Raw genomic sequence first — 15,600 nt, 5'->3', positions numbered from 1 at the left:
CTAACTGTCACCCCTGAGGCATGATGGGAAGCTTGGGGTCATGGCTGTCTTTAAGGCACGGTGCTAGATTTTGGATGCCCTGCATTTGCTTTCATTTTCTGTGCTGTTTCAGTTACAATGCAGCCTATGGGCTAACAATGCCTTCTTTTTCTCCTTGCAGGACTACTTTTCTGCTGTTCATTAACAGCAGTTCAAGTGCCTTTTTGGTCTTCCTGGTTTGTTTGTATATGTGCAAAGACTGCATTTCACAGCATTGTTTAGCCTGTTGGTTTATGTAAGGCTGCATTGTTTGTGTTTTAAAAAAAAAACAATATATATATATATATATATATTCAGGCTACAGATGCGAAGCACTCACGGGACATTTTTAAAGGTGATTTAATGATGCAAATGCATTTCGGCGTCTCAGCCTTCCTCAGTGCATATCAACTGACACTTAAACATGATGTGTGTTTAAATACAATAGAAATTGATTTCATTGGAGAATTACATATTCACAACAAGTGACGAAGGACTGGAACAGTTCAAGGTCCAAATGCCTTTTTCTTGGCTGCCATGTCTGTGTGTACTGAATTAGATGAAAACAGATCGTTTTAACTCAAAGGAGTCTCAGTCTTTCATAGACGATTTTAAAAAAAGCAGAATGCAGTTACACTCACATGGTGCATGATTTAGCCAGCCCTTCGAGATTGGTCCGGTTGTGATGCCTCCAAAAATGTGCTTTAAACCGCTATTCGTGGGGGTGAGGTCATGTAGTTCTAGGTCCTATGAAAGACTGAGACTCCTTTGAGTTAAAACGATCTGTTTTCATCTAATTCAGTACACACAGACATGGCAGCCAAGAAAAAGGCATTTGGACCTTGAACTGTTCCAGTCCTTCGTCACTTGTTGTGAATATGTAATTCTCCAATGAAATCAATTTCTATTGTATTTAAACACACATCATGTTTAAGTGTCAGTTGATATGCACTGAGGAAGGCTGAGACGCCGAAATGCATTTGCATCATTAAATCAACTTTAAAAATGTCACGTGAGTGCTTCGCATCTGTAGCCTGAATTTATCTACGTGACCTCACCCCCACGAATAGCGGTTTAAAGCACCCGCCCCGAGTGCAGCAGCAAGGGTGAGACTTGGAGCCTGAATGTAATTACTGCTAGCACCACCGAAAGAGAGAATGACAGCATCCTACCAGCGCTGCTGACAATTATTTAATTGAAGGACTGAAGTAATTCATACGGAAACCTGCAGGATGCCAAATCTTTCTCCTTTCTGGCTGGCGAGGGACTTGAACAACATCATGGCACGTATTTTTGGAGGCATCACAACCGGACCAATCTCAAAGGGCTGGCTAAATCATGCACCATGTGAGTGTAACTGCATTCTGCTTTTTTTTAAATCGTCTATGAAAGACTGAGACTCCTTTGAGTTAAAACGATCTGTTTTCATCTAATTCAGTACACACAGACATGGCAACCAAGAAAAAGGCATTTGGACCTTGAACTGTTCCAGTCCTTCGTCACTTGTTGTGAATATGTAATTCTCCAATGAAATCAATTTCTATTGTATTTAAACACACATCATGTTTAAGTGTCAGTTGATATGCAGTGAGGAAGGCTGAGACGCCGAAATGCATTTGCATCATTAAATCAACTTTAAAAATGTCCCGTGAGTGCTTCGCATCTGTAGCCTGAATTTATCTACGTGACCTCACCCCCACGAATAGCGGTGTAAAGCACCCGCCCCGAGTGCAGCAGCAAGGGTGAGACTTGGAGCCTGAATATATATATATATATATATATATATATATATATATATATATATATATATATATATATATATATATATATATATGTTTTCATATATAATTTTTATATATTTTCCAGGGTCCCCGCGCATGGGCGGGAATAGTCAGTGCTTATGACTGTTCATGAGAATAACCTGGAAGAGAAACAGTTTAATGAGGGGGAGATTCCTAAGGAAGCCAGGTGCCTGCAGCCCATGGCGGAGAGGGGGGTTCTAGTTACTTAGTGAAAGAGGGAAGTGCCTTGCTAGTTCATAGCTGGCAAGCAGCCCCATGGCATGTGCCACACCACCCCGTCCTGTCGAGTTTCCAAGTTGAATGCCCAAATATCTAATCCATTCCCCGTTGTTTTCCTTTGCATTCTGGGTTTTGTAGTCCTGGTTTTGTAATGAAACAGAACAGGACTACAGGTCCCAAAATGCAATAGACTGGATGAGTTACTCACGCACGAGCGTTCTTCACCATCATCCGCGCCTGCAGAGCTATAAGGACACATTGATCCTTGTTTCAGCAGATCTATCAGTATTATTTTTTCCAGTGTATTGTGGGACTTTTTGTCCTGTTTGTCTCATTTTTAAAATGAGGACTACAAGTCCTAGAATGCAAACAAACTGAACTGGACTAACTTCTCACACATTGGTCTGTGAAACTTAATAGCCCTGTCTCGGGCTCTTAACCTTGGCATGCTGGTATTTTAATCCCTTGCTTATGAATGAATTCAATCCTTTGAAGCTGGACTAGCCATGTTTGGCCCCATTTCCTATCGTTCCTCGCATTGTTTCAGCTGCAGGTATTTCTGAGGAACATTTTTTAATTTTAGTCTTCAAAGAGGGCAGAGAGGTAGTCCAAGGTAGGGGGTGAGTGATAATGGCACAGGGCATGACATGGAAGAGAAAGCAGGGTCTTGAAGGGCATGGGCAAAAGAATGCGGGTGAAACAGAGAAACCGAGTGGCATGGCAGAGAGGACAGAATGGAAGAAATCAGTGAAGTGACTATGAGAGGGGATAAAATGTGATAAAGCAGACAGCAGCAATTGGCAATGAAATGGGGGCGGAGAATAATATCAAATAATAAGGGATGGCAAACCAGTCGCAGTATAGCACGGAGTTTGTCACCACCTTGAGTGAGTACTAGCAATGGTTATTTCTCCAAGTTTTGTCAGTTTGTTAGATAACCAGAGAATATGCAACATCATAAGAGATCTGCATGGTCAGGTGCTTGTGTGTCTTACCCCACTCCCAACCGGTTCAAACACAGCACAATCCAAAATGATAGACCTACGAGCCGAATTCTACTGCGGTTGTTGTGCGCAGAAGCTTTATTTCTTAGTGTCTTCCTTCTTACTCTTGGCTCTGTGGTAGGCGTCATGCTACCTGCCTTGGTAGAGCCATTTGTGGGAGTCTACAACTAGACACACCCAAGACAGAGTTATTGATGTTTAGTGGTGAAACCTCTACCTGACCTCCATAGCCCTTAGTCCCATAGAGGTCTATATAGCGAAGGATCTAGTTTTACATAGTTACTGGGTGTTATCTTTGGTTAGGTAAGTTATTCTTTCACTGTAAATCTTTCCAATGCATTTAGCATTTTTATATGCCTGATAACATATATTTACTTAACAACTTTCTATATTACCTTTACCTGTCCCCTTGCGGCCATTTTAGAATATTTAGTTTAGGACGTTTCTTGTGCTGCAAAGGTCCCCTCATAGTGGACGTTGGCAAGTCAGTGAAAGTTCAGCCTGCTCCTTAAGTAATCAATTTAGGAGTTTGAGTGGTGCAGTGAAACTGACACTTCCTGATTGGAAGATCACCTGTAATCAATCCTAACATTTAATTGTGCTTTCACTATAGTCATGGTCTGTATTGTGGACTCTGGAGTCAAGGAATCTATTGTGCGATTCTGCAACCGGCACCACTTGAGCCGTGATCTGGACGGTTTCCTTGATAAATACGCGGGATATCCTGATATCGACGCACCACTGATGGTCTTAATCTTTCTCTACCTGAACTACCTTCCCCGCTTTATGGACCAGCCTTGCATGAAAGGCAAATTGTTTATAATTCCAAGACAAACATGATTTATATATTTGTCCTGAAGATGATGCCATTTATTTAGTTTTTCGACATCGAAACGTCGTCGACACAATAGGATCATATGTACTGAGTATGCTTGTGAATGCTATGTACAATGGTCACTCAAATTATAATCAAGTCTGTTCACTGATTATAAGTATACAGACTGATTTGCTCGCTGTTGCCTATATTTGTTGTTTTGTCTTGTTCACTGTAGGTCACGGGCTGTGCCTCCTTGACATTACTTTCTGATTTTGTGCATCGCCAAATAAATTCCTGTCCGGCTGGACAAAGGACATAAATACTATTTAGTTTGTGTCTATCCGTATCTTAATCCCCCAACTACTAGGGTCCACTGTTTTTTGTAATAAGTTAACGCCCAAGGTCCCTAGTGTATTATCTTCGGGTTCCCGTGTCTCTCATACCTGATAAAACTATTACCAGCATGAGAGCAGCGCCAGGATTGGTCTGAGTGGCTTGCTTTGGCGTTCAGACAGGGACTGGGAGCCTGTGTCTCGTCTTCACCCAGCTGTACAACACAGCTCGGGTTGGAGAAAGGCTAAGTGTGCATGCCGGTTTGGTCTGGCTGAGACAGTCCGTCAAACCCACATGCACATTAAAAGAGGCTTATTTACAAGCCCCTTGCGCCACCACTACGTCACTTTTTCCCATATTAAAAGTGATGCACCAGAGGCGAAAGGGTCTTGTAAAGAAACCCCTTAGTGCCTACAATTGCTCTTCCCTGTTGCTGACTCTCAAGATGGCTCCGCCCCAAAGACTTGGGGGGAGAGTATGTGCGTGTGTGTGTGCGTGCGTGTGTGTGTGTGTGTGCGTGTGTGCGTATCTGTGTATTTCTTATTTTGTTTTAGAAACATGAGGCTGCCAAGAACTTTAAAGGTTCTCTATACCAGACCGAATCATTATATGGAAATTGATGCCTTTACATCCTTCCTGATTTAAATAATTTTCAACACTGAAAATATATGTTGCGCAGATATGTTTTGTTAATGAGCCACAAGAAGAACATCTATTTGTACCAGAGATTCCAATAAAATAGCCTAGGAGTGCACCAAATGTCAGGAAAGTTGCCTGTCTAAACACATCCCTCCTTTAAAGAAAACAACTTGCAAATGAGAAGAAAACACATAAAGAACTTAAAACACGTGTACAATGTGTAGGCTAGAGAAGGTTCTATTTGCGATGTGCAAATAACTCATCCCCTTCATTATATTCTGATTTGAATGTCAAAAATCCCACCTCTCTATCACTTGTCGGGTCCGATTTAACATCGGAATCCATTGTCTTTGTTGGATCTTCCTGCTCCTTCTTTCCAGCGTCATCATCCTTCTTCAGATGAAGTTCAAATGTCTGGAATAGAATGTTAATAATTATTACCTGTGCTGCACACTCCAGGCAGTTAGGACACTATAAATACAATGCCAAATGTTTGTTTCATTTCAGGTTTATGCTGCATGCTAAAGACAATCCAGTGAAGACTCCTTTTCGAGAAAAGTAAATTCAGAGATTATCTCATAGCGAAGAGTGACAAACGTTTAAAGTGCAAAATAGGTAGCTACTTTCATTCTGCTTTTGTGAATATGAGGAAACAATTGTCTTTGGGACCTAGATGAGATTAGTCTTGAAGATCCTTTTAACTACGAAACATATGGCTTACAGAAAAGCATCCTAACTAAATCTGAACAAAATATGGAGATCCTAATTACATGGGGAATCATCTTGAAAGCTTGTTCAAGAACACTGGATAATAAAAAGGAAATATGACGCCTGGAGAAAAAAATAATAAATGTGGAAAAATAAGAATAAGGTAGCAAACAAAAGAGTGCAAACCAGAGGCAGTGCAAGAGCTACAGCCACAGGGAAAAAGGAGAAGGGTAACAGCGAGTAAAAAACCTGACGAAAAAAGATTATCTGCAGCTACGTGTGCTGTCTTTATGGCCTGACAAATGGCTTACATCTTACTGCATGCATTTGGAAGTAATAAACACACTGGTTTGCTGAAAGCAGCTGCTTCTAAACGCAAGCAATACAATTTTAGCCATTGATTTATCAGGACATGAACAGCTGCATCCATTCCTTAACATGCAAACATTTTAATGTGAATCCAGTCCACCTGAGACTTACTTGTCGAGATGCATGTTGCTAATATGTACAGTGACTTTTGTTTTCCGGTGCTGTGTAGGGTTTCAGAGCCCTTCGCCTCACACACATTATACCGAGACAATGGATCTCACACATGTGTAAATCAGTGCATAGGAAATATTACATAAGACAAAGAGGACTATATGGTGCAAGCATCACGTCATACATACTGGTGGTAGGCACTGGGCAGTATAGTCTAATATTGATTGTTTGGTCTGGAACAGCTCAAACTTATAACTTTTAAACATAGCACTGTGGTTGTGTTGACTTTACTAATAAAATGAACCATTTTTAGCAACATTAGGATAATGACTGGAAACAAAAGCATAATGCTCTAACCCATACCTTGATGTTTGTATGCAACTCTTTGATGACCCAGTTAATGGCTCTCTCTGCTATGTTAGGCTTGTAACTTTTAAAATGCAAGTACAAAAAGCATCTATCTGACAAAAGCATTAACTGACCCATTGGACTATCTACATTCTTTGCACTTTTGTGATCTGCCTGGTACATGTTCTTTGCAGCAGGCATATTAATCCTCTGCACATTACCATTGCCCTGGGCACAGGCGTCCAGAATGGGGAAATGGGTGGGCTGTGGGCATATATTAGGTGAAGCGTGAAGGTCTATTGATCACATTATAAATTACAAAAATCCTCTAATTTTTTACATCATGGTGAGTAATAGCACCCAGCACTAATGCCAATGCCTACCATCGATTTGCCAACACTAATCCAAAGAACCCCTTTTTACCTAAATTGAAACCACAATTGCTTTATTAACCTTCTTCCTTTCTCAAATTTTCTTGAAAATGCACCATTTGCCCACTCTTTCCAAAATTTTCATGGGGGAGAACCCTCCAGAACCGCTCTTATTGTAGCTCAAGCTCGCTCGCTATACTCACTCGCTACAGTGCAATCCGCCGCACCTTTTATGCCTCACCACTCTCAAATGTCACCAGCCACCACTGAAAAAGAATGCATACAGGGAGGAAGGGAGAAAGAAGCAAAGCTCTAAGAGGGACGAAAAAAAACTTAGTGAGAGAACGAAAAATGAAGGCAATAATAAAGTAGAAATTATGAATGGATGAAATAGAAAGAAAAGGAAGAAGAGAACATTAAAGATGAAGAGAAGACGCAACAAGGAAATAGGAAAATCCGAGTTAGAGATTTGAAAATAAGGGAATTAGAAAGATGGTTGTAGGTTAGAAAATCACTAGCAAAAATATCTTCTGACAGAAATATGTCTCCTACATATCGTTTACAAAAATATCGTCCCATTGACAACACATTTTCTATTATTAACAATGGGGCAATATTTTAGTCAACGATATTCAGATCACAATATTTTTGTCAGATGATATTTTGGTTATGCTCATCTTGTACCATATAAAGAGCGAGGAGGGTTTAAATCACATAAAAGAATAGGCCATGGCAAAAAAAAGGAATCATCCAGAAATGAAGACTCTGACTCTGGTCTAAATTATGAGTTTGGCCGTCTGTGGACCACCAAACTGACCATAGTGCAGTGTTGGTTGTCTGGCCACTGCTGCACCTGCAGTATGGCCTCTGGATTACAACTGGGGCGGTCAGACCACCATGGCACCGCCGCACTCGCCAGGAATCAGAGATCCCTGGTGGAGGTGCGCGCTCTGAGGGCACCAATATGCTTAGTGGTGCCTTGCGGCACAGCCAAGCATAATACAACTTTCCTCACCGCCAGTGGACTCATGGAGTTTCTTAATCCAGGAAACTACTGGCGGTGAGGAAAGAAAGGGGTCCCCGTTGCCCCTGTGCATGGGGATGAATGCAGGGCACATGTTGTGCCCCCCTGTGTGCATGCACCCCAGTTCCTGCATGGCAGGGACTGCGGAGTTCATGCCGTGCAGTAACTGCCTTCGGTTCTCCCATTGCGGTGCCCAATTTAAAAGGCACCGCTGTTGGACCTCCGAACAAATGCCCGCCAAACACAGAAAACTCATAATTTGGCAGGCAGTGCTCACACGGCTTTGGCGGTGTGGGAGCGGGGTGGCGGCGTGGCGGACCAGCTCCCAAACCGCCAAAGTCGTAATCTGTGAAGAGAGTGTACACGCCTTGCATATCTGCAAGGGCTCACTTGGATCAATGGAGGAGTTCAATTTGGTTTCTACTGAAGCTCCGTTAAGTATCAAATCGAGGCCAGTAAAATCCCCACAATGGCTTGGTTGGGTCCCCGCGTGAGCTCAGATGATTCCTTGCAGATCAGTTTGGGACCCTTATGAGCTCAGTTAGCTCCTGCATGAATCTGATTGAGCTTCTGCAGGAATCTAGGGTGGATTCTTTAAAAGAATTTTAACTGGGACCTTAAAAGACCTCAGCTAGATCCTTTGTGAAGATCACCTGCACTCACCAGCATCAACTCTCTTCACCTTTGTGAACGTTTTTAAGATCAGGCAGTAAGCTGCATTTAAGAAAAAAATATTGCTTTATTTAAAAGAGATCAGACATTGTGGTCAGCTGACCATAGCAGGCCACCATCCCTGTGATGCAGCCAATCATAGTGGGTCACAATTTGCGACCTACCTCATTAATATTCATGCTGTAGGTCTATTTACAACCCAATGTGAATTGCTAATAAGGAACTAAGGGCCAGAAATACATTTAGTACATTAGTAATAGCGATTACCAAATAGCTATTGGCAAAACATAGCTATTACTAATGTTAGTGCATCTGGCCCTAAGTGATTTGAGGAGAATCACATGACGTTGAGCCGATGCCGGGACTCAAACCTGGTTCCCCAGTTTCAAAGCCGGCAGCTCAGGCTGTTTGGCCACATCTCTTCCCTTTCACGCTTTCCTTTCCCCGCATGAAGGCTAGCTAATGGCCAAGCATTGATTTTGCCTGCGAGTCTATTAGACAGTATTGGCATCAAGATGGTGGCTTCACAATGACGTCATATCAAGCAGATACTCTAACATGCCATACAAATGCAGCGTTGCAGTGCAGCACCTCACTGTGCTCATCTGTCTCATACTTGCTCTTTCACTAAGGGGCCTATTACGCCCGCCACTGTAACGGAACACGGGACCGTCCGCCAGAGGTGCGGCGGTCCCGCCAGGCCAATTAGGATGCGCCCGCCACACTGGCAATGAGAAGCCTCTAGCAGTAGTCTGTTGGCTGTACTCAGTTAAGGCCCTCACAGCACCCAAAACGAATACAGATAGAGGCAGTGATGGCTACTGTGAAGGCAACCTAGGGGAGCGATGCGGGGGCAGGGCTGGGGAGAAGAAGAAGGAAAAGAAAATATTACTTACCTGCTGGCCTCAACCTAGGTGGTCTTTTGCTCATCTGCACCTGTCAACTCCCAGCAGACAATACACAGGCTCCCAGACACCCCATGGCTAATCCAGATGCTGCTCTTATGCTGGTAATTCTATTACCAGCATGAGAGCAGCGCCAGGATTGGTCTGAGTGGCCTGGTTTGGTGCTCAGATAGGGACTGGGATCATGTGGCTCTTCACCCGGATGTACAACACATCTAGGGTTGAAGAAAGGCTAAGTGCGCACGTTGGTTTGGGCGGGCTGAGACAGCCAGTTAAACCCACATGCACACTAAATGCTAAAGAGCAGTGGGGCAATGCTCCTCTGCCTTAAAGGAGGAGCCGCAGCTGGACAAAGGCTAAGAAGCATGAAAAGTTCAAAATAAATCATACATTGATCCACCCTTCCTGGCAACATAGTGCACAACCTTTCAGGCATCCATGCAAATTCGAGCAGGCAAAATGATGTCATTCACATGGGTATTTGGACAAAATATAGATTTTTTTATACCGGGAGACAGAAAAATGGCAAACAAATATTGTGATACAAATAAATTGTGATGCAGAAGAAAATAAGTTACTTACCTGTAACTACGGTTATTCCGTATTGGTATCTTTCATAGATTCACGTTTGAATCATTTCCCGTCATCGAGATGGGAGTCCAACGGTGACATAATCAAGCAGTAATGTACAAGTTACTTACCTTCGGTACATAATATCTGGTAGAAGCACAGTCTAGCTGCAGATTTCGTAACTTTTAAATTCTCCCCAGGCGCCACTTTGGATCCAGAAAGTTTTCAGCAGCAACCGGGGGACAGCGTTGTACGGCTCCCTGATGACGTCATCTCCAGACATGACGTCAATGGAGCCATATATGTCCCCTACAGTGCGCGAATGTCAGTTTCTTGTGTGAAACTTTCAGCTCCAGAACGCGGAGCCACTCTAGAAACTGGCTGTGGAAACAGTGTGCCCAAAAACGATCAAAATCTTTTTAAATAACAAGTTACAAACAAAATAAAATGGAATGTCAATACCATCCACAGGGTTTAAAGTAAATAAAACCCTATTGCTTAATTATGCTTAAGCTACATTAAACCCTGCAACCTGAAGCAGAAACATCCTTAAAAAGGGGGGCACCCTTCAATCTACAGACCACTCATTAATGGAAGTGGGAGGCATGAAGGACAAGATGCTTACCTTCGGTAACACCTTATCTGGTAGAGACATGATATATCTGCAGATTCCTTACCTTTGAACTTCCAGGCGTCAGGCTGGATATGGAAGATTTTTCTTAGCAGTACCCCTGCACACAGGTAGGTGGTGTCGGTCATCTCTGCATGATGTCATCAGCATCATGTTCGTCGCCGTTGTGACATCCATGTCATCAATATAACTGCCACACCGGCACTCTGACGTCAGTGCTTTTTACAACTTTCCACGCCAGAAGCGTGGAGCCATCAAGTGACTGACCAGGATGTGTTAAGCAAGAACAGCTAGGGCCCTTGAGGGGAACCTTCCTGACCCTAAAAACAATTCCGCAGTGCAGGGAGGATGGGTGGGTCAGTTAGGAATCTGCGGCTAGATCATGGCTATGCCAGATAAGGCATTACCGAAAGTAAGTAACTTGTCCATCTGATAGAGATATCTAGCCACAGATTCCTTACCTTTTAACAGATACCAAAGCAATACCATCCCTGGAGGAGGGACTGTGGAAAGGTTTAGACCAGGAAGTCCAGCAAGGCAGAGGGACCAAACATGCTTTCTCTGTGAACCTGGGAATCCAGGCAGTAGTGTCTGGCAAACATGTGCAGCGATGCCCACGTGGCTGCTTGGTAGATATCAGAAATGGGGACACCACGCTGGAGAGCCATGGTGGCCGCTTTTACCCTGGTGAAATGGGCTCTGAGCCCTTTAGGATGATCTTTCTTCGCTAAGGCATAGCAGATTTTGATACAGAGGATAACCCAGCGTGATAGTCCTCTTTTAGACAGCACGCCCTTTCTTTGCACCAACGTATTCTATAAAGAGTTGGTCATCCACCCGGAACTCTTTGGTTTGATCGAGATAAAACGATAACGCTCTTTTTGGGTCCAGACAATGGAGACGCTCCTCTTCCTTGGGAGGGTGCAGAGGTGCATAGAAGGTGGGTAGAGTAACTGACTGCCCCATATGAAAAGGTGTTACCACCTTCTGCGGAGCACAACTTTATCCGGAAAGACTGTCAGGTAAGGAGGCTGTAACGACAGTGCCTTTACTTCACTCATCCTCCTGGCAGAGGTTATTGCCACTAAGAAGGCTGTTATAATGGTGAGCAGCCGTAGAGGGCAGTTGTGCATTGGCTCAAATGGTGCACAGATCAGAAAAGTGAGAACCAAATTAAGGGCCCACTGTGGCATAATAAAGGATGGAGGGGGAAACAAGTAGGTTAACCCCTTCAAGAATCTCTGCACCAGAGGTGATTTGAAAAGACAAGGCTGATCAGGCAGCTGAAGAGAAGAGGAAAGGGCCGAAGGACAGTCCTTCAAGGTGCCCAGAGCAGAGCTCTGCTGGGCCAAGGAAAGTATGAACAGAAGGATATCAGATAAAGAGGCAGATAGAGGGTCAATAGACAGGTCTGTACAATATTTAAAAATGTGTTCCATCGGCAGGCGTATACATATTTAGTGGAGGGAAGCATGGCTGCCAGAATAACCTCACAGACTTCGGGAGGGAGGCCAAAAGCTGTCAACTGTCGCCGCTTAATCTCCATGCAAGGAGGCGAAGAGCAGATAGGTTTGGGTGGAGGACCCTCCCTTGCTGCTGCGACAGAAAATCCTTCTGAATCCCGAAGGGGAAACCTGATGGGAGGATCGATGTTTATGTCTAGAATCTCAGGATACCAAACTCTCCATGCCCAGTCCAGAGCCACAAGAATAACTTGTGCCTGGTAGCTCCTGGTAGAAAAGTAGGATTTTCTTTCATGGTCACCTGATTTATGCTGGTGTCATTATGTTTTACTGACTAGTCTGACTGGAATCCTGCTAATCAGGACCCCAGTCTCTGTGCTTCTTCCCTAAATTGGACATGGTGAGTACTTAGGTACATTTGAGATTGGCCACCGGTGTACCCTGATAAGTCCCTAGTATATAGTACTAGGTACCCAGGACATAGGTACACCAGGGGTCTCCCGTGGGCTAAAGCATGTTTTATGCCACTCATGAGAGACCACTCAAATTGTGACTACAGACCTGCCATTGCAGCCTATGTAAGTTTCCTTTTATCTGAGGTCACTACACTTAAAACCCATACATCACCCCTAAGGCAGGCCTTTCGGTTCTAAGTGTGAGGGTGCCCTTGAATGAGCAGGACACCCCTACATCCTTCAGAGTCCATTCTCCCGGGTTGTAAGTGCATCAGCCATTAAGATACATAGAGTGGCCATGGTTCATTACACGATGACTATCTCTGAACTGACTATAACAAACCCTGTTGTGTTTGGTATCAAACATGTTGGAATCATACCCTCACACTGTAAACGGTGTGGGAGGTATGATTCCATACACTGTAAAGCTCCTCCAGGAGGCCCTCGGTGCTCCCGGTACCAGTCTTCTAAACCCGGACAGCAAACTATGGTTGCTGCCGACCAAAGACATGATTCTGCCCTCCTGCAGCTGAGCCAAGCTCGAGCAGAGAAAGGCAAGACAATGGCTATCCTGTCACAGGGAAGTGTGGCTACCTCTCAGACAAGACTTAGGGGCCCATTACGATGGCAGGCGGACAAAGTCCGCCCACCACCGTAACAGTAAACGGGACCGACCGCCAGAGGTGCGGCGGTCCTGCCGTGCCTATTAGGATGCGACCGCCGCCCTGGCGGTCGCATCCTGTATATTTAACATTGTGGTGGGCTGAGCTGTAAGCAGCACCCGCCACAATGTTAAAAAGGCATGTTGCGCATTGGTATGCACAACGTGACTGGCCCCGCGCGGTGCTTGCCACCTTATGCATTCCAATGAAGTATTAAGAACTTCCGTAAGAATGTTAGATTTCACCTCAGCTGAGGAAAGCTGTAAACCAAGCAAATCAGTCACCTTCCTTATGACCACATAATAAGGAGCAATGTCTTGCACAACACCAGCATTAGCAGATGGGAGATTATACTCAGGAGAAGTATCCAATCCACTAGCCTCGCGGAGGCCCTCAAACTCATCCATAGAATCCACGATCTCCCCTTCCTCCTGATTCTGTGCATACTCCTCCTCTTCAAGGCTCCTCTGTGCCTCTCTCCTAGAGCGCTGCTTAGGAATCGGTGTCGGCGGCACAACATGCGACGTCGGTGAAGCCATCAACGACGTCGACGGAGGAGCATCGGCTGCTTCGAACCTCGACGCCAATCGAACTCGAGGTGGAGCCGAGTCAACAGCCGAAGGAGTCCATGGAGCCGGACTGGAGGACCTCGGCACCGAGAAATGCCAAGCCGAAATCGACGGCAAGAAAGGCATAGAGGGCGCCTGAGGAACACCCAAGTTAAAGGCCAAAGGACCCACGGGGCCTGAAAGCGCACCGGATGGAGCAGAGGCCCTGGCAAACATGCCAAACATCGCATTAAGGAAATGCGAAGAGTCTGACCCAGGAGCAGGAAAAGCAGGATATGGATCCGTACCTTCTGAGGTCGAGCTGGAGGCTGCAAAGACACACGGCCTGGAGTCGACTTCCTAGGTACCGGAGACATTGCTGGAGTCGGTGAGTCTTCATGCTGCGAAGAGCCTTTCAAAGCCGGCAATACCGGAGCCGGAGATGGAAACGGCTTCACCTGAGGAGAAGGAGATGGTGAAACGAGGTCCTTCCTTCGAGGCTGTCTGCAACCTCGACCTTCGATGTATGGGACGACGAAGACTTCATCGCCGGGGAGGATGGACGTATAATCTACAGGTGATTCCATGGAGAGCGCACCTTGACGAAAGTTTGACTACAGGGGCTCTCCTCATTCCAACTCCCATGGGGCAAGTAGGTTGAAAGAGTAGGATTAATGTACCCTCTTAGTGTTGAGTGACCATAGGTCACCACGCCCAGCGGATAGTCTTTGATTAGACTAGGAGCCCTCCCTTTTTCTATTTGGTCCTGATGAATGCCTCGTACCTTTTTGGACAACTGGCAGAAACATGTCGACCTCCAATACAGCGGCGATGGGATATTTAAGGTCCCTATTCACCGCACTTACGTTTTTATTTCCATCTAGTCACCACATTAGAATAAAAAGTTGACAGGTGCACTATTATGGCTTTTTAAACTCACATTACCCTCTGGGCCCGCACTTAGTTTAGAAGTGCATCCCTATCTTTAGGTGTATGCCCGCCCTCCACCAAACGTGGTTTTTGGAGGGCGAGGACTGGCAGATGATGAAGCATGACACCAGGTGGTGTGTGATGCCAGTCCGTCACCTTTTGTAATGTGCCCACTTTAGCACTTTTCACTTCACATATACTCTGTCATACTCTAGAAGCGGTCTTCACTGTGTTATACACGACGAACACTTCGCCATCTAATGACCTCTCTTCTCCTTTTTGGCTTTGGCTATGAACAACTTAGCCTCACGCTCCTTATTGGTCTTCGGATTCATCTTCTTGCAGCTTCGACACTCCTCGACGTCATGATCCGAAGATAAACACCATAGGCAATTTTCATGTGGGTCCGTGATTGACATATGCCCGCCACACTCTCTGCAGGGTTTAAATCCGGTCTTCCTGGAAGTAGCCATCAGGAACCAACAAGAGATACAAAGTTTTCCTCAAAGAAAATGGAGAGCCCTAAGAAAAACCGTTAAGCACGGAAAAAAGGGAACTGACGTCAGCACGCCGACGAGGTCCTCTTATGGCTCCGATGACATCATACGGTGTCGCGAGCGGAGCCGTGCTATTGTGACGTCCTCGTCGACGAGGGAGAGCTAGGAAAGTATTTCCCGCCAAATGCTGGCGCAGGGGGTATTCATAAGGTGAGGAATCCACAGGCATAAGTATCCATCAGAAACACTCGACAATGGTAGGCATTCGTCTATCGTGCCCCTGGTCACTGTGAAGTGACCCAGACTCTGTCCCTTCTGCTTTCAGGGTCGCCTCAGCTTGGATCCAGGTTTGGATCACACCGGACACTTCTCATCTTCCCGGCAGCAGCACCTCTTCGCATCACGTCATTGAAATCAACTAGCGTCTCTGACACCACTTGACCCCTATGCACCCAGCTCTCCTGGGATAGGTAACACGGGTACCTCGGTACTCTCGAGGGTGCT

At 45.1% G+C, this 15,600-nt stretch overlaps 1 protein-coding gene across 1 annotated transcript in view; it reads right to left on the bottom strand.

The window, feature by feature from the left end:
• LOC146811315 (uncharacterized) overlaps nt 1-15,600 on the bottom strand; it is a 1,339,659-nt gene that overhangs the window by 862,465 nt on the left and 461,594 nt on the right. The window contains exon 9 of the mRNA XM_085615056.1: nt 5,136-5,246. Coding sequence (XP_085471182.1) covers nt 5,136-5,246 — 111 coding nt within the window. The remainder of the gene's footprint in view (nt 1-5,135; nt 5,247-15,600) is intronic.

This window comes from Triturus cristatus, chromosome 7 (genome assembly GCF_964204655.1).
Source record: "Triturus cristatus chromosome 7, aTriCri1.1, whole genome shotgun sequence".
In the NCBI taxonomy this organism is placed as follows: domain Eukaryota; kingdom Metazoa; phylum Chordata; class Amphibia; order Caudata; family Salamandridae; genus Triturus; species Triturus cristatus.
The sequence above is the reverse complement of the archived record's forward strand: the minus strand, read 5'-3'. Positions and strand labels throughout refer to the sequence as shown.